At 36.9% G+C, this 22,539-nt stretch overlaps 1 protein-coding gene across 1 annotated transcript in view; it reads left to right on the forward strand.

Moving 5' to 3' along the window:
• Positions 1 to 22,539, forward strand: part of LOC116888960 (serine/threonine-protein kinase WNK3) — a 100,969-nt gene that overhangs the window by 61,657 nt on the left and 16,773 nt on the right. The window contains exons 6-10 of the mRNA XM_032890188.1: positions 5,720 to 5,808; positions 8,975 to 9,194; positions 11,289 to 11,583; positions 13,283 to 13,383; positions 13,632 to 13,811. Of these exons, the coding sequence (XP_032746079.1) occupies positions 5,720 to 5,808; positions 8,975 to 9,194; positions 11,289 to 11,583; positions 13,283 to 13,383; positions 13,632 to 13,811 (885 nt within the window). The remainder of the gene's footprint in view (positions 1 to 5,719; positions 5,809 to 8,974; positions 9,195 to 11,288; positions 11,584 to 13,282; positions 13,384 to 13,631; positions 13,812 to 22,539) is intronic.

The following is a 22,539-nucleotide window of genomic DNA, read 5'->3' on the forward strand; positions in this document are numbered from 1 at the left end:
ATGTAGTTTTATGCAAATGAGTGCAAGTTCCTGAAGAGGCCAGAAGAAGAAATTGTATCCCTTGGAGCTTGAGTTATAGGTAGTTGTGAACTGCATTCAGCATCGGTGCTGGGAACTGAACTTTAGTTCTCTGCAAGAATAGTATACACTCTTTAGTTGACTCATCTCTTTAGTTCCTTTCATGTTCTTTTTGGATAGTCATTCTAGTTAGGATAAAACACAACCTTGGGCCAGTTTAAATAATTTGTATTTCTCTGATCAGTGAAGATACTGAACTTTTTTTCAAGCAAATATTGGTCATTTGTACTTCCATTTTAATTTTTGAGACTTACTTTCTTTTATATGTATGAGTGTTCTGCCTATCTGTACTGTCTGTGTGCCTTATGCATACCAGGTAGCTTTGGAGATGAGAAGAGAGCATCAATTCCCCTGGAACTGGAGTTACAGATGGTTGTAAGTCACTGTGTGAGTGATGAGAATTGAACCCATGCCCCGTGGAGAACAGCAAATGCTCTCAACAGTGGAGCCATAGCTTCAGTTTCTCTTTCTTTCTACTTTTGAGGACTGTTTATTCAGATCATATGGCAGCCTTTTTAGTTTAAAGATCTTTTTCATAGTGTTTAGTTTTTGGAGTTTTTCATATATTTTAGATATACTATTTGTGATGTTTAGCTGTCAAAATCTGTATAGGCGAAAGACTTATCTTTATACTTTCCAAGCTTTTTAAATATTAGTCATCCTTGTGGCGGGATGAGGCCATGAATTTCAAGTATTCCACTGGAGGCTCTGAGGTTTTTAAATCTATAGAAGTGAGTAGCAGCTAGACGGCAGTGGAGGTTGATCTGCCTTCTGACCTAATGCTTAAGGCTATCAGATTCTGGGGTTGTTCTCAGTTGATGAAGTCTGCTAGTAACTGCACCCTTCCCCCACAAATATGAAGCCCAACTCCTGCCCTCCAAGTCAGTTTGACAGGCATGGAAGTCCTCACAATTGTCCTATCCACTAAAGGAGTCACTGTCTCCTCTGAATTGGTTCTGAGACTTGGGAAGTCTGTGGACTTATTCTTTTTTTTCCTTTCTTTTATTGGATATTTTTTATTTACATTTCAAATGATGTTATTCCCTTTCCTGATTTCCTGGATATAAGCCCCCTATCCTATCCCCTTCACCTTCTTCTATAAGGGTGTTCCCCTTCCAATCCACCCCCATTTCCCACCCTCCTGTCATCCACCCAACACTGGGGTCCAACCTTGGCAGGACCAGGGGCTTCTCCTTTAATTGGTGCCCCAACAAGGCCATCCTCTGCTACATATACAGTTGGAGCCCAGGGTCAGTTCATGTATAGTCTTTGGGTAGTGGTTTAGTCCCTAGAAGCTCTGGTTGGTTGGCATTGTTGTTCTTATGTGGTTGCAAGCTCCTTCAGCTCTTTCAATGCCTCCTCTAATTCCTCCAATGGGGGTCCTGTTCTCTGTTCAGTGGTTTGCTGCTAGCATTTTCCTCTGTATTTGACATGTTCTGGCTGTATCTCTCAGGAGAGATCTGCTGAAAATGCTATCTTTTTTCCATTGGATGAATTTAGGTCCTTTGTCAAAGATCAAGTGGCCATAGATGTGTGGGTTCATTTCTGGGTCTTCATTTCTATTCCATTGATCTATATGCCTGTCTCTATACCAGTACCATACAGGTTTTATCACTATTGCTCTGTAATACTGCTTGAGATCAGGGATGGTGATTCCCCCAGAAGTTCTTTTATGGTTGAGGATAGTTTTCGCTATCTTGGGTTTTTTGTTATTATAAATGAATTTGCAAATTGCCTTTTCTAACGCTATGAAGAATTGAGTTGGAATTTTGATGGGGATTGCTTGCATTGAATCTGTAAATTGCTTTTGGCAAAATAGCCACTTTTACTATATTTATCCTGCCAAACCATGAGCATGGAAGATCTTTCCATCTTCTGAGATCGTCTTCAATTTCTCTGTCTTTTTATTGGGGAATTGAGTTCATTGATGTTAAGAGATATTAAGGAATAGTGATTGTTGTTTCCTGTTATTTTTGTTGTTAGAGATAGAATCGTGTGTGTCTCTCTTCTTTTGGTTTCGTTGCTGGCGATTACTTTCTTACTTTTTCTATGGGGAAGTTCCCTCTTTGTGTTGGATTTCCATATATTATGCTTTGTAAGGCTGGATTTGTAGAAAGATATTGTGTAAATTTGGTTTTGTCATGGAATATCTTGATTTCTCCATCTATGTTAATTGAGAGTTTTGTGGGATATAGTAGCTTGGGCTGGCATTTGTGTTCTCTTAGGGTCTTTGTGACATCTTTCCAGTATCTTCTGGCTTTCATAGTCTCTGGTGAGAAGTCTGGTGTGATTCTGATAGGTCTGCCTTTATATGTTACTTGACCTTTTTCCCTTACTGCTTTTAATATTCTTTCTTTGTTTTGTGCATTTGGTGTTTTGACTATTATGTGATGGGAGGAGTTTCTTTTCTGGTTCAGTCTATTTGGAGTTCTGTAGGCTTCTTGTATGTTTATGGGCATCTCTTTCTTTCATTTAGGGAAGTTTTCTTCTATGATTTTGTTGAAAACATTTACTGGCCTTTTAAATTGGGAGTCTTCACTCTCTTCTATACCTATTATCCTTAGGTTTGATCTTCCCATTGTGTCCTGCATTTCCTGGATGTTTTGGGCTAGGAGCCTTTTGAGTTTTACATTATCTTTGATGGTTGTTTCGATGTTTTCTATGGTACCTTCTGCCCCTGAGATTCTCTCTTCTATCTTGTATTCTGTTGGTGATGTTTGCCTCTAGATCTTTTCCCTAGGTTTTCTATCTCTAGGGTTTTCTCCCTTTGTGCTTTCTTTATGGATTCTATTTCCGTTTTTAACTCCTGGATGGTTTTGTTCATTTACTTCTCCTGTTTGGTTGTTTTTTCCAGTAGTTCTTTAAGGGATGTTTGTGTTTCCTCTTTAAGAGCTTCTACTTGTTTACTTGTGTTGTCCTGTATTTCTTTAAGGGAGTTATTTATGTCCTTCTTAACGTCTACCATCATCATCATCATCATCATAAAATGTGATTTTAAATAAAAATTTTGCTTTTCTGGTTATGTTTGGATATCCAGTATTTTTTTGGTGGGAGAACTGGGCTCTGTTCTCAGGTGTGTAGGCACTCAGGGGGCACAGATGGCACTAGGTGATTTCCTCTTGGGTCAGGAATGTGGGCAGAAAGCAGTTGTCACCTCTTCTTTTTCATGAGTGTCCACACTTCTGAGGGTCCAGCTCTCTCCCCCATGGGATTTGGGTGCAGGGAGCTGTGTGACTGTTTCAGTTCAGTTCCAGGCACAGGCAGACACTAGCAGGTTCCTGCCACTGACTGCTCCTATATTCCTGTATCCAGAGGCACTATGCAGTTTCCTGTTGGGCCAGGGATATGGGCATAAGTGGCTGTCTGTCCTGTGGTCTCAGGATTGTCCGCACTTCTGGGAGTTTGGCTCTCTCCCCCACAGGATTTGGGTGCAGGGAGGGTGTATTCTAAGAGTAGGAATTTCAGTGTCTTTTCTTTAGGACCCCTGGCCCACCTTCTGGAAGCTTCAGTTGCTTTTCCTTTTGTCTGAGATCAGTCCTCCTGGGATTGTGAAGAGTTAGGCTTCTTTTTTGTATGTTTTCCAACTTTTCCTCTGCACTTTTCCAGTAGTACACCTTGTGACTTTTTGAAGTTCCTTGTTTTTTTTCTCTTTAGGTTAGAGTTATTTAATTTGACTTTTCACCTTTAGAGTCACAAAGCTGGATACAGCTTTGTTGTTGTTGTTGTTGTTTTAACTTTCTGGATTTTGTTTATTTCTTTTTCTTTTTTTTTTTTTTTTTCCCGGAGCTGGGGACCGAACCCAGGGCCTTGCGCTTGCTAGGCAAGCACTCTACCACTGAGCTAAATCCCGAACCCCTTGTTTATTTCTTATTAGAATCCTAGCACTCAATAATTAGCCTAAGAAGAAATTATTTCAGTGTATTATTATTGCTAAAATAGAAAAGGGGCTTTACATATTTATTTATATATTTTTATACTTTATCATATACAATTATATCTTTGTACATACATGTACATTGTTTATGGCTTCCAGCCATTTTAAAAGACTTTGAAATATATTAAATTCAGACTATTAGAAATTGAGAATTTATTATTTTTTAAGGTATCTTTTCTTTGACTCTGAGTACCCCAGGATGACCTTGGATTTCTGATCCTTCTGCCTACACTTCTCCAGTAGCAGAATTGCAGGCATAGGCCATTATGCTGGACTTCAAGAGTTTTTTTTTTTAAAACCACATTCATTTTGCTTGTCCTGGTCAAGCATGCCTGTGGTCTCAGCTATTTGGGAATTTGAAACAGAAGATCATGAAATTGAGGACATCCTTGGCACATAAGTGAGATCCTGCCTCAAATCATGCACATAGAAAACCTACTTTTTCTTATTCAAAAATAGTTACTATATTTGCTTTTTTAAAGCTTTTTTTCATTTCACTTTTTTTTTAGAAAATTAAAAGTTTATTTCCGAGAACCACAGAGAAAGAGCTCAGGCGACCAGGCCGCCTGTCGGGCCACCCAGCTAGCAGAGGGCCTGGGGGGGCTGGGAGGGTCACTGGCAGTCACAGGCTCGGCCCAGCCTCAAGGCCTCGGGAAGCAGCCTCATTTTACTTTTTAAAATGTATTTCATTCATCTTGTGTACATGTGTGCAAGAGTAACATGTTGTGACTCAATATGGATTCTGATCATTGAATTGGGTCCTCTAGAAGAGCAGCAGGTGCTCTTAACCACTGAGCCATCTAGCTCTCTAGGTCCCATTATGTTTTCTTAATTAGGAATATGATACACATGCACACATACACATTCACATATTCAGCATTTTGTTTTCCCCCCTATTAGTTCATATTAAATTGTGAGAATTCCCCATATCAGTAATTACAATAGTATTTTAGTCTATATGTACCTCAGTTATTAATGTGCATTAGGTTACTTACAATGTTCAGTTATTTAAGGAGTTGTGATAAAAATTCGTCTTAAAAAGTTAAACTTTGACGAGTAAGATGGCTCAACTGGTAAAGGTGCTGTCCATGAAGCCTGACAGTATGAGTTCAACCCCTGGGAAATACATGAAGGAAGGTGATTGATTATCTATCTACTGCAAGTTATTCTCTGACTTCTACATGGGAGCTAGGATCCTCTCTCCCCAACAAGTCATGAAATGTAATTTTAAAATGTTGAAATTTTAAATGTTGGGTATGGTGGCCCCAGCCTGTATTCTCAGCACTTGGGAGGCAGAGACAAGCGAATTTCTATGAGTTTTCTGCTAGCTTGGTCTACATACAGTAGTGGTCCTCAGCCTTCCTAATACTGTGACATTAATGCAGTTCTTCATGTTGTGGTGACCCCCAACCATAAAATTATTTTAGTTACTACTTTATAACTATAATTTTGTTAAATATCTGATAAGCAGGATATCTAATATGCAACTCCCAAAAGAGTTGAGACCCATAGGTTGATAACTGAGGGTATAAAAGACTTCAAAGCCAGCCAGGGCTATGTAGTGAGACTCTGCTTAAAAATTTTTAAGTTAAATTTATATGTATAATTATCTCAAGGAATAATTTGGTATTTTATGGTTAAAAAGTTTAATAAATGTCATGTTTATTTGTGCTTTCAGTTGTTTAATTTGTAACCATTTTCTCTCAGGGCATAAAACCAGCCAGCTTCAATAAAGTCACAGACCCTGAAGTGAAAGAAATAATTGAAGGATGTATTAGACAAAACAAATCTGAAAGGTAGGTGGGATTATAACATAGAGATGATGGATGCATTTTAATCCAGGATACTATAATGTATATTACTGCATGCTGTTGTAAGTTTTAAACCTTGTTATCATGTGCTAAATTTGAACTGACATTTGTGTTTGTTAGGACAAACTTTCATTACCATCAACTTAATAGTAAGGTGAAAAAAATTTTTAAAAGTCAAATGTAAAGCAGGTAACAAATTGCCTGTTTAAATAGTTTAGAGTAAGCAGATAGATTACATTTTGTTTTATATCTTTGTGCCAACAATAATAGTATAAATAATATGGATATTTTTATTCAAGGAGTATTTTTATATGGATAACTTCTTTAGTATTGACTTTTATTTTTATTTATGTATAATTACTGATTTAACTTGGAAATTTCATCTTTTTAATGATTTTAAAATTTATGTGTATGTGTTTGTATGTTTGGGTGTATGTATATGTACCATGTGTATGTAGGTATGTGCAAAAGCCAGAAGAGGTATTCCCTTCTCTGAATCTGGAGTCATATTCAGTTGGAGCTGCCCACTCTGGGTGCTGGAAACCAAGTCTAGGTCCTCTCGAAGAGCAGCAAATATTCTTAACTGCTGAACCATCTCCCAACCCTCATTTTAGCCATTTTTATGTGTGTCTTTCAGAAACACATCCATCACCACTGTCAACCCCCAAAATATTTCTTCACTTGAAACTATAGCTCTGTAACTACTAATAATTCAGAATTCTTCCTTCTAGACCCTGATAATCTCTATTGTCTTTTTTAAAAAAATAATTTTTTGAAATCATAATATATCATTTTCCTTTTCCCTGTTCTTCCCCTAAATCATCTCATTCAGGGCCTCTTTTTTTGTTACATTTTAACACACACATCTAAATGCATCACTACAACCTGCTCAGTCTGTATAATGTTACTTATATGTCTATATTTTTAGAGCCAACAATTTGATATTGAATGAACAAGTGGGGGGCTTTTCCTCTGGGACAAGCACTTCTCCCACTCTCAGTGTTTTTTAGTGGTCTGTAGTTCTCTGTCTAGAGTTGAGTCCATGGGAATTTCCCCTTCATATTAGCATATCTATTGATACCATCCTTTCTCTCAGTTCATGTCAGGCTAGCTTGGGTCTTAATCAGTATTTGTCTTTATTGAATTTTGTTTTCAAATCCTTTATTACTTTGTCATTTCTACTAGTCTTATGTTTTTGGTTTTTTTGGGGCATCATTGCATCATTTATTCTCTTTAATTTCATTGAGAGAGAGAGAGAGAGAGAGAGAGAGAGAGAGAGATTGATTGATTGATTGATTGATTGATTTTGTGTGTATCTTCTTCTGTGTCTCCTTTAAATCCTTGAATTTTTTGATGAAATTTATGATTGTTATTTTAAATTCTATATCCTGGGGTTTATTTATGTAGTTTTATTGGTAGACATTTTTATAGAACTGGTGAGGTTTGGGGGTGTGGATATTGCCTTGATCTTTCATATTGTCTGTACTCTTTTGTTAGTTCTGTGTCTTGCTAAAGCTAGGAGAAGGATGTGGAGGATCTGGCTAGGTGTAGAGGTTGAATGTGGCATGTGTGGGCCTGTCAATCAGGGCTGGCAGGGTAATGCCCAGCTAGGCACCTTGGAGAAGGATGTCTTTCTATTCTACTTTCTATGTCTGTGAATGTGCTTGTTCTTGGTGCCTCATAAAAGTGGAATGTTTATTGTTTTATGTTTGGCTTATTATTACATTTAGTTTGGATCTCTCTCTCTCTCTCTCTCTCTCTCTCTCTGTGTGTGTGTGTGTGTGTGTGTGTGTGTGTGTGTGTGTGTGTGTGTGTCTGTCTATATATGTGGATTTCTCTATGTAACAACCCTGGCTGTCCTGGAACTTACTCTGTAGACCAGGCTGGCCTCAAACTCACAGAGCTCCACCTGCCTCTGCCTCCCAGTGTTTGGATTAAAGGCATGCACCACCACTGCCCCGCCCCACCCCACCTGATCCCACCCTGTCCAGCTTTAGTATGGATTTTCAAAGTTGATTTTATTGTAGCGTGTATCAAATTTTCATTTCTTTTAAAATGAATAGTCAATTGTACAGTTACACCACATTTTCATTATACATTCATGTGTTAATAAATATTTAATTTCACCTGTTGGGTATTCTTTTTCTTCTCTGTCCTAGAAATAAAACCCAAGGCCTTATACATTTTAGTCAGCATGCTTGGGCGTGCTTGTCATTCTAGCATGTAGGAGGACATGGTAGAAGAATTGAGATTTGGAGACTAGCTTAAGCTATATAGTAAGACTCTGTTTTGATTTTTTTTTAAAAAAATAAGAAAGAAAAGAAAGAGAAAAAGAAGGTGAGAGTAAGAACATGGTAGGACAGCCCTTGAACTCCCGCCCTTGAGATGCAGAGGCAGGCTAATCTATTTGTGTTCAAGGTCAGCCTGGTCTATATTAGCAAGTTCAAAGTCAGCCAAGGCTTACACAGGGAGACAGAATCAACTGTCCTTCATTGAATCACATCACCTTCACCTATGACATTCTTCTAAAGAGTGAAGTATACACTGACTAAATAGCCTTTTTTTTTTTTAAAAAAAAAGTCTTTTGAAACAGCATCTCATTCTATAGCTCATACTGTGCTGGAACTCACTATGTAACATAAGCTGGCACCTGTTTTGATATAGGAATGGCCTATTACACACACCTTCTGACTGGATAATTGTTGAGTAATGTCTATTTAAAACATTTGTAAGAAATTGCATTTTCAGTTCACCTTAGAGTTTATATATCTGGGATTTTGTTTTTAGTTTCCTTTGTTGAAAAGCTATTACTTTAGTCTTAATAATATAAGCCAGTGATTTACAGAAGCTAATAAATCTAACCTAACAATTCTCTTTAGGTTTACCTTCATGTGTGTTAGACTTTTGTTATCAAGATATGTTACTGGTTAATCTAATTAAGATTATTCTGTATTCATGTAAGTTGACATTTTTGTGTCCCTAGTAATAAATTAATTATAAGGTGTAGTTTTAATAACAAAACATTTAATGGATTAATAGAAAATGTAAAGTAAGATTCTCACTTTGATACAATTGACTTTTACTATTTAAAGGATTACATCTTACTTATGACTGGGAAAATCGGGAATGAGAAATATATTTTGTTTACTAGGTTATCGATCAAGGATCTACTGAACCATGCATTCTTTGCTGAGGATACTGGACTGAGGGTGGAGTTAGCAGAGGAAGATGATTGCTCAAATTCATCCCTGGCTCTAAGACTCTGGGTTGAAGATCCTAAGAAATTAAAAGGCAAACATAAAGACAATGAAGCTATTGAATTCAGTTTCAACTTAGAAGCAGATACACCTGAGGAAGTAGCGTATGAAATGGTAAATAAATCTTAGTAATGTTTTCCCTGCATATTGTAGTATCCTGACTGATTAATTCTTTTCCACTGCTCACTGCTTTCTTCCTTTTTCATGTTCTTCCATGCTTGCTTCTCTCTCTCTCTGTCTCTCTCTCTCTCTAGCTCTCCTCTGTATGTTAGTACAGCTATTTTACTACACATATATATTTTTACCTCCCAGTGCGGGGATTAGAGGTGTTTTTGCTCTGTTATATATAGGTGCTGATTCAAACCCTGCCTTCCATGCTTCCATGTCAAGTGCTTTACTGACCCAGCTATCTCCCAGATTCATCTTCTGTTTTCCTTATTTATACTGTTATGCAATTTTGAAGTATTTTTTATTAGCAAGATATGTTAAATTAGTGCACGTGCGTGCACACACACTTACGCACACACTATAAACAACAGTACAACATTGTTTTTGTTAAAATAAAATTGGGGGCTAAGGAAATGGTTCTATTGATAAATTACTTGTGCCAAAAAGAGGACCTAAGTTTGGATTCCCAGCCCCTGCATAAGGTGGTATGGTGTAGCTCTTTAACCCTAGCTCTAGGTGTGTGAAGACAGCAAGAGGTGCCCACTAAGAGAACCTGCCACAAAAATAAGGTGAAGAGCAATAGAGGAAGAATTCTGATGTTGGCCTCTGGCCTTCATGTGCACATGCACATATACATAAGAAATCTTAGCTCTCAGAAGGTACAAGAAGGAATATCAGATGATTTGTTGTTTCTCATTTCTGGAACTTGTATTATTTGGATGTTGGGCCTCTTGGACTGGTTCTCAAGTATTATTATTATTAGTGTTATTGTTATTATTATTCCATTACTTTGCATTTTTTGTTTGATTTTGGTTTTTTGAGACTGAGTTTCATATAACCCAAACTGGCCTAGAACTTAATGTGTAACTGAACATGGCCTCGAAGACCTGATGCTCCTTCCTTTGCCTCCAACTGCTGGAATTTCAAGTGTGTGCCACCATGTCTAACCCTGTTTTTATTGATCTGTAACTTTAAATTTTATTTACTATGAGGTGAGTTTATTGAGAACTTTAAGTTGGGCAAAGTTAGATATGTGTGTTTCATCTGTTTTCTGTCGTTTTGGTTTGGTTTTAGACAGGATTGTGCTGTGTTGCTTTGATTGGTAATCAAAATGTAGCCCAGGCTGAGCCTGAAACCCATGACAAGCCTCCTGCATGCACCTTCCAAGTGATGGGATTACCATTCTCATTAACATTTTAATAATCTTCCAACTACTATGAAATTTCTGGTCTATAGATCCTTAGGTTTTAGGAAGCAGACTATAGGCTGGACTTGGTGGCACATGCCAGTAATCCTAGCACTTAGAGGGTAGGGAGTTCAGAGGTCACTCTGAACTACATATATAGTGAATTTAAGGTCAATTTATGTTATATGGGATACTGTCTCAAAAATAAAAAGTTAAAAAAGCAAGCCAGCAGACTATAGGACTAAACATGATATGCTATGGTACTTCAAATTATATTCTCTGCTACTCATCCCTGTTCCTTTCCTGTTTTCTCACTACTCTAATGCAAGTACCCCTCTGTGAGCACATCTTCCTTTACTTAGAAAGTCGATCTCTACTCCAAACTTCATCCATATAGTTTTTAATAGACAATATTTTTATTTGGGGTATGTCAATCCACTTCCAAATTTCCTTTCCTCTATGCCACTTTTCTGTTTCCTGCACACATATTTTCAAAGTTTTTTCCAGCAGTTCATTTCTCACTAAGCATCTTCCATCGTATAGCATCAGATGATGTACTCATACAAGACAAAATACCACTTCAGTTAGCTGTATTTCTCAGGTGCCAATAGTGGGCATGTTATTACTGGTTTTTAAGACTGGCATTATAAGATCTTCTTGCCTCATACCCTGAAGTGTTACTTTTGAATCAGTTAAAGACGCTCACATGTATACATGTCCAATTTAAAAAGCATATAGAGACCAACTATTAATTACCAGTTATTTACTAGAATTTTGGATTTGGGGTATAAAATATGATTTAAAGAAAGAAAGCTAAAAATTTAAAGAAGGAGTTTATTATGTTTTCTTTGTAGGTCAAGTCTGGATTCTTCCATGAAAGTGATTCCAAAGCTGTTGCTAAGTCCATTAGGGACCGTGTGACCCTGATTAAAAAGATAAGGGAAAAGAAGCCTGCTGGATGCTTAGAGGAACGCAGGGATTCCCAGTGCAAGCGTGTGAGGAATGTAAATCCTCAGCAGCAGACTGCAACTTTACGACCTGCTCCTGGTCCACACAATGCGGCTGAGTGTGAAGAAACAGAAGTTGATCAACATGTTCGACAGCAGTTTGTACAAGGCAAAGCACAGCAGCAGCCCTCCTCTGTTAGGGGTAAGACAACTGTAAAGTCAAAGAAATGCAGTTTCTTAAATAGCATTTTTGTACTTCTCAGAGTATTCTGTTATCTATTATTTTGTTAAGCCTTTAAAAACATTTGAAATAGACCAGATAGTTTCCTTATATTAAAATCAAGAAAGTTGGGCTAGGAATTTGTTCCAGTTGAAAGTACTGCCTAGTATGCAGGAAGCCCTGGGCTTGATCCTCACACCATATAAACTGGGCAGGGTAATCCATAATTCCAGCAAAATTCCAGGAGGATTGGAAGTTCATGGTCATATTCAGCTAGTTTAAGGCCAGTCTGGAATAGATGATAGCCATCCCAAAATAAATTTAAAGAATTCTTTAAGTGACTCGCCCAATGTTCTAGTTGCAGAAAAATTATATTATAGCAACTACTCCAGTTCAGAGAAATGATATTAATAATATTTTAGTAGTCCAGCATAAGCCTATGAAGAAAATTTAGAACTAAAGATAAAGTTTGTTTCTAAAGCAGGAGTTTTCTAGGTATTAAGAGCTTTAGTCACCCAGTGTCTATGAGAGAAACAGGCTGCAGGATCTGTGCCTAAGTGTTTAGTAAGAGGCAGCTATGAGAAATAGTTTTTTATGGTTTTCATTGAATCTATTTTTTACTTGTTTAGCTTTTTTTATGTTAAAATTAGTTATATGCTATTGTTCTGTTTTCATATTTGATGACTTTAACATTTTATATAACTGTCATTAAAAGCTTGCTTTTTTAAAAAATCATAATGCTTATAAAAAAAATTGATTTGTAACTCTTTGAAAAAAAAAGAGCTTTTAGTATTTTTGACTGGAATGAAAACATAAGTCCTCTAGTGTTTTGTTTCATTTTGTTTTTTTGCTTTTTGATTATTAGTTTTTTGATATATATGTATATATATGTGTGTATATATGTATATATATGTATATATGTGTATATATATGTGTGTATATCTTAAAAAACAGGATTGGTGGTTTACACTTGTAATCCCAGTATTGGAGAAGTGGAGAAAGGCAGATTTCAAGGTTTCCATGGCCAGCCTATTTGGTGAACTTTAGGCCAGTGATGAAATCTGCATCAAAAAAAAAAAAAAAAAAAAAAAAAAAAAGCAGGTGGCACCCCACACCAATATCCAGGAGTTGTGTGTACACATGTGAGCATATTCTCCCTCCTCCCTCCCCCTCCCTCCCCACCCGCCTCTACCTCTTCCTCCTCCCTATAGTTTGAGCCTATTTCCTCACAAAAAACAAATAAAAACAAAAAATTATAGGATGGAAATGCCACTCAGTAGCAGAATGTGAATTCATCATGTGCAAGGCTGTGTTTGATTTTTAGCATTCTAAGAAAAAGAAAATGTTGCTTACATCCCAATATTAACATTTCGTTGACCCATGAAGAGTTTTATTTGTTGGTTACTTGTTGATTTTGAGGTAGACCTTTGTAGCCTACACTGTCCTTGAAGTCACTTATACCCCAGGCTGGCCTCTGACTTGTGATCTTTTAGCTTTTATCTCCCCAATGCTGATATTAGTTCTTTTGAAAAATGTTAATTATGTATATTTTATTTGAAACTCTATGATTGACTTAGTAGAAAAAAATTAAAGAAACGTTTTATTGTTATTTATATCATTTGAATATTGTGCTTCATCTTTTCTCTTCTACCTTTTTTTTTTCTTGTTTCCCTTGTTAAAGGTGACACTTCATCTGAACCAGCAGCTGGACCAGGTGTACATTCAGATACTTCAAGTCGCCCCACTGTAGCCTATTCTTCAAACCAGGCAACTAGTTCTCAGGTACTTCTTAGTATCCTATAGGCTGACATACTTATGTCACACTTGTTCCAGGGCAAATATATTCTTCTCACCAACTAGTAGGACATTGCTAGCAAATTTCAGGGGTGAGAGACTTACTACTATGTTTTAATATAGAATTATATATGTTGCATATACTGTATATGTACTGATATTTTATATAGAAATATGTGTGTATGTATTATATTGTAAATTTGAGGATTTATCTCTCTCCTTTTTACCAGTTGCAGGAGCAGCCAAAGCTGACTCGGTCTCCAGTTTTGCCTGTGGTTCAAGGTCAGTCTTCTGTTATGCCCATATATGCTGCTGGACCTGCAGTTGCTTCACAGTCCCAGATTTCTCCATTAACTATCCAGAAGGTCTCACAGATAAAGGTAAGACACATTTCTTGTTTGTTTGTTTGTTTGTTTTTGACAACATTTCTCTGTGTCTCTGTCTGACCTGAAATTTACTCTGTAAACCAAGATGACCTCAAACTCAAAGATTGGTCTATGTTTGTGGTTCTAGTGCTGGGATTAAAGGTGTGTGCCACCACTGCCCAGCAAGTGAGACACATTTTAAAAGTATATTTAATTTTAGGTTTAAATTTTAATTCAAGTTTATTTGTTTGAGTGTCTATTTACCACATGCATTCCTGGTACCTGTAGAGCAGAAGAAGGTGTCAGATCTCCTGGATCTGGACTTAATGTTGATTGTGAACTGCCATGTGGGTGCTAGGAATTGACCCAGACTGGTTTCTGGGAGAGCAGCCAGTGCTCTTAACCATGTCTAACCTCCATAAGGCCTGTCTTTTAGAGGCTGTTTATTAATTTATATATATTTCCCATTGTCTGTTTTTCTGACAAGTAACAATTCCCTTTTTATCAGTTAATCATAGATTAGGTAAAGGCCACTGAAAGTTCCAAGTTATTCATGCTTCTTCATGCCCAGTATACTTCTCTTGAGGCTCTATCTAATATTGTGCAAGTAGACTTTAGAAATACTACAGCTTTAAATGGAGAATAGAGAACTTAGTACAACCAAAGGGTTATTTGAGACTCCTGTCTCTTTTTCTTGGTAAACCAGTCTTTTCTTTGTATTGAATTTTTCCAGATTGGTTAGATGATAGAGAAATATCTGTTGCAGTTAGTTAAAAATAGTATTTCATAGACTTCCCTAATTTTTAACATATTTACCTAAATTCCTTGATTGTTTTTAGATTTATTTTTTTATTGGAGAAATTTTGACTTTGAAATGCACAAAACTAGTCTTATTCATTTCTAACAGTGAGTAAAACCAACTTTGTGTGAATTCATGTATCCAGACTGTATTCACATTGCTGGTGTCATGGACTTTGGACGTAGTTGGGCTTTTGTCTAGCATTATCCATTTTTTTTTTGTTGTTGTACTCTCCACTCCATGCATGTGCTTTCCCTCTCTGGGAATAAGATGCTCTGAGCTTTTGGGTATTCTTTAGTTGCATGTGGCACATTTGTTTCTTTTGAGAAATGACCTATAGTTGCTTTAGTTTATCAATAGACTTTTAATGACTACTACCTTTTGAGGAAATAAAGTAAGATAAGATCTTATTCTTACCCTCAAAGGCTCATAAACTTGTAAAAGAAAGCAGATGTACTCTTGAAAAATGACAGAAGTATTTAAAATATGCTGGGGGTAAGCTTGGTCTATAGATACAGTTGAGTGTTTGGGCAGTAATTATAAATGATATGATTTTAATTATAAATATAAAAGTGTACATTTGCAATTGAGCTCACATTTCTTTCTTTGTAAGCCTATCCTATATGCTGAACATAGGCTCAACTTTAACCTAGGTTCAAATGCTCAAGTATAGTATGTGTTTAGAATGTATTTTTATTTTTTAAGTTTTTGAAAGTTTTATTTGCATATTTTAGTATATGTGCTGCTGAAGCGAGCACTTATTTGCATATTTAAAATGAATATTCAAGCTGAATGTGGTAGCACAAGCAGGTTTAAAGTCATGGGTTGGGCTGAAGTTTGTCTATCTGTTTTAAGGACCACCTGTAGTTTCTGGTATTAGTATAAGGAAAATTCAAATTGTAAATGCATATTCCATGCCAATTTTATTGAGATTGTTCCAAACAGACTCAAGAAATGCTATATGGTAAAATTTTCACTAAGTAATCTAAAAGGTACCAGGTACGAGCATTAGGCATTCATTCTACCAAACTCCTCACATAATGAGTAAATGGTAGTTGAATGAATGAAAGAGCTAGAACAGTCCAATATATTGTTCGCAGTTTCTCATCTATACATAGATGCAGTTTGCAGTTTGCATAGATGCATAGTTTGCGGTTACACATAAATTATTTAATCCTGCTGAAGGCTTCTGAGCAGCTTCCCCATGATACAACCCCAGGAACAAACTGCTTTTAGACACAGCTAACCCATACAATCCAGCCTTTTATTTTTTTATTTTTTTATTTTTTTATTTTTTTTTTTCAGAGCTGGGGACCGAACCCAGGGCCTTGCGGTTGCTAGGCAAGCGCTCTACCACTGAGCCAAATCCCCAACCCCGCCTTTTTATTTTTTAACACAGCCTTTTTATTAACTGCCAACCTTAGCATCTACTTTATTGTACAACCATTGGGTTCACTGCATATTCCATGCAAACTTCTTATCTAATCATATGTGAGCCTATGGGGGTCATTCTCATTCAAATCACCATAGTATATATTCCTAAACATATAGGTAGAACCCGTTCAGTTCATATGATGTTACAGGTATGTATATGTTTTCAAGGCTGACAATTGATACTGGGAATACTTATCTTGAGTGAGGACAATTTCACCCTTTCTCTGCATTCTGTGGTTGCCTGTGGTTCTTTGTCTAAGATTGAAGCCTCATGAACTTCTTCCCTGTCCACTTTGGCATGTGTGTCTGCTGTTGTCCTTGTTTAGCTCATGTTTAGGAAGTCATGTGACAAGACTTTATGACATTACTACAAGATACAATCTCATAGCAAACTCTCTGATCCTCTTGCTGATACAGTCTTTCTGTACCTCTTCCACTATGACCCCTGAGCCTATGATTGGGCTCCACAACTTTGCATTTTGATTGTTAGTTGGCTAGGCTTCGGTACCAATCATGGTTTTCCTCTTGTGGAGTAAGTCTTAAGTCTAACAATTGGAGAGCTGTTGCTTATCACCAAATATGCATGTCACTGTTGTACCCTTAAAATGTCATGCCTTGTTGTAGTTCTAAGGTGGTATAGCCAGGCAGAACTTCTGGTTGCTTCCATTCTTTGGAAACTTGCACGTGCTTTCTGGTACCATAAGGGATAGTCCCCAGAAAGGAGGCCCTTGCTCAAGGGCTCCTGGGCTCTGTGTCTGAGGTGCCAGGTATCTTCAGCAATAGAGACTTACCTTCCACCTGTGGGGGCATCCAAGGGCAACAGCAGTAGCCTATAATAATTTAGTAGTCTCTTGAACAATCCTTATCAACAACTCAAAAGAAGGTTTTTCACATGGGCTTGAGATTTTTTCTATTAGATTGTTTGTGTCTCTTCACAATGCAGAAGAGCATTGTCAATCTGGATGAGAGTATTTCATTTAAACTATATATATGCATGTATACACAGACTTAAGGTTATTATAGATATTTTTAGGTAGATAATTGATAGTATAATTCCTAATGACATTTTCCAGACATCCTTACTCTTATTTACCTTCCTCCCTCCTTCCCATATTTATCTTCGTCCTCCTCACTGATTAAAGGCCCCAACATTTTCCCTATTTCCCCCTTCAGATCACTTGTATTATCCAATTAGTCCCTTCTTCACTGCTCCTAATCCTTCTCCTTACACACAGTGCTCTCTTTTACTTTCCTGGTTTCTGCAGTTACCCCAGGTTATATTCTTTCTAACTATGATTTGAGCTGGGAACCCAGATGAGAAAAGTATATGTGATGTTTGTCTTTCTGGGTCTGAGTTACCTTTTATTCTTTTCTAGTTCTATCATTTAAATGCAAATTCATGATTTCATGTTTCTATACAGCTGAATAGTCCGTGTAGTGTACATGCAACATTTTCATTATCTCTTCATCAGGTGAAGAACATGTAGTCGGTTTCCATTTTCTAGCTGTCCTGATTAGAGCATCAATGAACATGGCTGAGAAAGTGTCTATGGTGTAGTAGCATTGAGTCCTTTGAGCATATGCCAAAGAGTGGCAGAGCTGCTTCATACAGCAGCTTTATTTTTAGCTTTTTAAGGATTCTCCACATGGACTTCCAGAGTGATTGAACAAGTGTGCAATCCCACCAACAGTGAATAAGTGTATCATTGTCCCCATATCCTCTCCAACATTTGTTGATGGTTGTTTTATTGACCTGTGTCATTCTAACTGGAATTAAGATGAAACCTCAAAGTTATTTTGTTTTTGCATTTTTCTAATTGCTATGGTTCATAAACATTTTTAAAAGATATTCCTTAGCCAATTTTATTTCTTTTGAGGATTCTATATTCAGAACCCAAACCCATTCTTTGAATGGATCAGTTTTTCTTCTTTTTTAGTGTGGTATTGGGGCCTCACAAATAGCAGATGAGTGCTGTACCACTGAGCTACCTCCCCAAGTCCCCAACACTATTCTAAAAGCCTGACATGTATTTCCCGCATATCAGTCCTACAAGTCCTATTTACAGTAGTGAACATAATAATCAGAGAGGCTAAGTAATGCCCCCTGTACCAGAGAAGATGGCCTGCACTTAAACCCAGGTTACCTGGCTTAAGAGCCTGTGAACACAATCATAATACTACACAGCCCATTTGTTAGATAATTATCATCCCTGGCCAGAATTAGAGTAATGGTAATAAGTTAACTTAAGAAACTGAGTTAATTAGTTAAAGGAAAGGGTAAAGAATTTATTTATTTCATTTTGCTTGTTTATGAGTTTTTGTTTTGCTTGTCTACTCTGCTTTGGACGTCTTTGAAAATCTGAATTAATTATTGAGTTAATAGAAGGCTGTGTGGTCCATTGGTAAAAGATGTGTTGTTCTATGAGTTATTTTCTAGTGGTGATATATTATTATTACAAAGAGCTATTACCTCAGGTATTATATGTTTTATAAAATTCCCTTTTTATGAAGGACATAAGAAGTAATGAACTCCAGTATGTACACACTGATTCTAAACAAGAATTTTGAATCAGAATATCTCTCTGTGGGCAGATTTCATGTGTTCTGTATTTCCCTTCCATAATTAAGATATTCCCTGGCAACTTATTTGAAAATCTTCAGAGATCAGAATAGGTAAAAAAAATTGTATTACTAACCTTATATCTACCAGTTGAATTGTATCATTAATTTTTGTTTTGTATTCTCTATTATAACCCTGCTTTGCTAATCAGGTTGAGCTTGAAGGCTGTAGCTTTTCTACTTCATACAGAATATTACTTCATTATCGTATTGCTATCTTACTCCCTGATACATGTCAAAGTTGAAGTAATTTAACTGTGGCATAGGTATCCTTAAATAGGAATTAGTATTTTTGTTTAAATTTACATATAGTAAAAGGGAAACATCATAATTCAGTAAATTTTGGCAAATGCTAAGCAATCAAAGCTACTGTCAGGATGTATATATTTCACATATTGATAAACATCCTATAAAAAATCTAAACAGTAGTTTAGGGTTTTGTATGCTATATAATCTTTGCTGCAACTATTTAGTTCTACTATTTTATACATGAAAGGAATCATAGATAAATGGTAAGAATACTAGCATCACTGTGTTCTAATAAAGCTTAGTTTGCATAATAAAAGGTTCACTAGATTTGTCCTATAGGTTACAGCCTGCCTATGAATATAGAATCCATATTATGCATTGATTACTTCAGAAAGTTCTCTCATGCTTTTTTTTTTCATCTTTATTAAATTGGCTATTTCTTATTTTCATTTCGATTGTTATCCGGCCAACATCCCCTAACCCTCCCCTTCCTTCTATGGGTGTTCCCTCCCCATCCTCCCCCCCCATTACTGCCCTTTCCCCAACAATCACATTCACACTGGGGGTTCAGTCTTGGCAGGGACCAAGGGCTTCCCCTTCCACTGGTGCTCTTATTGTAGGCTATTCATTGCTACCTGTGCAATTTGGAGCAGGGTCAGTCCATGTATAGTTTTTGGGTAGTGGCTTAGTCCCTGGAAGCTCTGGTTGTTTGGCATTGTTGTTCATATGGGGTCTCGAGCCCCTTCAAGCTCTTTCAGTCCTTTCTAAGATTCCTTTAATGGGGGTCCCATTCTCAGTTCAGTGGTTTAATGCTGGCATTCACCTATGTATTTGCTGAATTCTGGCTGTGTCTCTCAGGAGAGATCTACATCCGGTTCCTGCCGGCCTGCACTTCTTTGCTTCATCCATCCTATCTAGTTTGGTGGCTGTATATGTATGGGCCACATGTGGGACAGGTCCTGAATGAGCGTTCCTTCTGTCTCTGTTCTAAACTTTGCCTCCCTATTCCCTCCCAAGGGTATTCTTGTTCCCCTTTTAAAGAAGGAATGAAGCATTCGCATTTTGGTCATCCTTCTTGAGTTTCATGTGTTCTGTGCATCTAGGATAATTCAAGCATTTGGGCTAATAATCCATTTATCAATGAATACATACCATGTGTGTCTTTCTGTGATTGGGTTACCTCACTCAGGATGATATTTTCCAGTTCCATCCATTTGCCTATGAATTTCATAAAGTCATTGTTTTTGATAGCTGAGTAGTATTTCATTGTGTAGATGTACCACATTTTCTGTATCCATTCCTCTGTTGAAGGGCATCTGGGTTCTTTTCAGCTTCTGGCTATTATAAATGTTTGCTGTTAACATAGTGGAGCACGTGTCTTTGTTATATGTTGGGGCATCTTTTGGGTACATGCCCAAGAGAGGTATAGCTGGGTCCTCAGGTAGTTCAATGTCCAATTTTCTGAGGAACCTCCAGACTGATTTCCAGAATGGTTGTACCAGTCTGCAATCCCACCAACAATGGAGGAGTGTTCCTCTTTCCCCGCATCCTCGCCAGCATTTTCTGTCACCTAAGTTTTTGATCTTAGCCATTCTCACTGGTGTGAGGTGGAATCTCAGGGTTGTTTTGATTTGCATTTCCCTGATGACTAAGGATGTGGAGCATTTCTTAAGTACTTCTCAGCCATTTGATATTCCTCAGCTGAGAATTCTTTGTTTACCTCTGAACCCCATTTTATAATAGGGTTATTTGGCTCTCTGGAGTCTAACTTCTTGTGTTCTTTGTATATTTTGGATATTAGCCCATTATTGGATGTAGGATTGGTAAAGATCTCTTCCCAATCTGTTGGTTGCCATCTGTCCTAACCACAGTGTCCTTTGCGTTACAGAAGCTTTGCAGTTTTATGAGATCCCATTTGTCGATTCTTGATCTTAGAGCATAAGCCATTGGTGTTTTGTTCAGGAAATTTTCTTCAGTGCTCATGTGATCCAGACTCTTCCTCACTTTTTCTTCTGGTAGTTTGAGTGTATCTGGTTTGATGGGGTGGTCCTTGATCCACTTGGACTTAAGCTTTCTAGAGGGCGATAAGAATGCATCTTTTTTTTAGGAGGAAATGTTCTATAAATATCTATTAAATCCATTTTGTTCATAACTTCTGTTTTTTCACTATGTCTCTGTTTAATTTCTGTTTCCATGATCTGTTCATTGATGAGAGTGGGGTGTTGAAGTCTCTTACTGTTATTGTGTGAGGTGCCATGTTTGCTTTGAGCTTTAGTAAGGTTTTTTTTATGTATGTAGGTGCCCTTGTGTTTGGACCATAGATATTTAGGATTGAGAGTTCATCTTGGTGGATTTTTCATTTGATGAATATGAAGTTTCCTTCCTTATCTTTTTTTAATGACTTTTGGTTGAAAGTTGACTTTATTCCATATTTGAATAGCTACTCCAGCTTGTTTGTTTGAACTAATTGTTTGGAAAGTTGTTTTCCAACCTTTTACTCCGAAGTAGTAACTGTCTTTGTCACTAAAGTGTGTTTTCTCTATGCGGCAAAATGCTGGGTCCTCTTTATATATCTAGTCTGTTTGTCTATGTCTTTTTATTGGGAAATTGAGTCCAGTGATATTAACACATATTAAGGAATAAGATATTAAGGGAGGAGTGTTGCTTCCCGTTGTGTTTTTGTAATAGGTGAAATTAAGTTTGTGTGTTTCTCTTCTTTTGGTTTCTTGCTTTATGTAGGGTATAGTTTCCCATGTTGTGTGGAATTTTTCATCTATTATCCTTTGTTTGGCGGGATTTCTGGAAAGATATTGGGTAAATTTGGATTTGTCATGGAATATCTTGGTTTCTCCACCTATGTTAGTTGAGAGTTTTGATGGATATAGTAACCTGGGCTGACATTTGTATTCTCTTAGGGTCTTTGTGACATCTGCCCAGGATATTATGGCTTTCTGGTGAGCAGTCTGGTATAATTCTGATAGGTTTGCCTTTATACTTGACCTTTTCCCCTTACTGCTTTTAATATTATTTCTTTGTTTTGTACATTTGGTATTTTAAATATTATGTGATGGGTGGAGTTTCTTTTCTGATTCAATCTTTTTGGGGGTTTGGTAGGCTTCTTGTATGTTTATGGGCATCTCTTTCTTTAGGTTAGGGAAGTTTCCTTCTATAATTTTGTTGAAGATATTTACTAGCTCTTTTAGTTGGGACTCTTCACTTTCTTCTATATCTTCTATACCTATTATCTTTAGGTTTGATCTCCTCATTGTGTCCTAGATTTCCTGGATGTTTTGGTCTAGGAGCCTTTTCTGTTTTACATTCTTTGATGGTTGTGTCAATGTTTTCTATAGTATCTTCTGCCCCTGAGATTCTCTCTTCTCTCTTATATTCTGTTGGTGATGTTTGCCTCCATGACTCCTGATCTCTTTCCTAGCTTTTCTATCTCCAGGATTGTCTCCCTTTGTGTTTCTTTATTGTTTCTATTTCTATTTTTAAATGCTGGATGGTTTTGTTCAATTCATTCACCTGTTTGTGTTTTCCTGTAATCTTTAAAGGATTTTTTGTGTTTCCTTTTAAGGGCTTCTACTTGTTTTACCTATGTTGTCCTGTATTTCTTTAAGGAAGTTATTTATGTCCTTTTTTTTTTTTTATTTATGTCCTTCTTAAAGTCATCTAACT

This window comes from Rattus rattus, chromosome X (assembly GCF_011064425.1).
Source record: "Rattus rattus isolate New Zealand chromosome X, Rrattus_CSIRO_v1, whole genome shotgun sequence".
Taxonomy (NCBI): domain Eukaryota; kingdom Metazoa; phylum Chordata; class Mammalia; order Rodentia; family Muridae; genus Rattus; species Rattus rattus.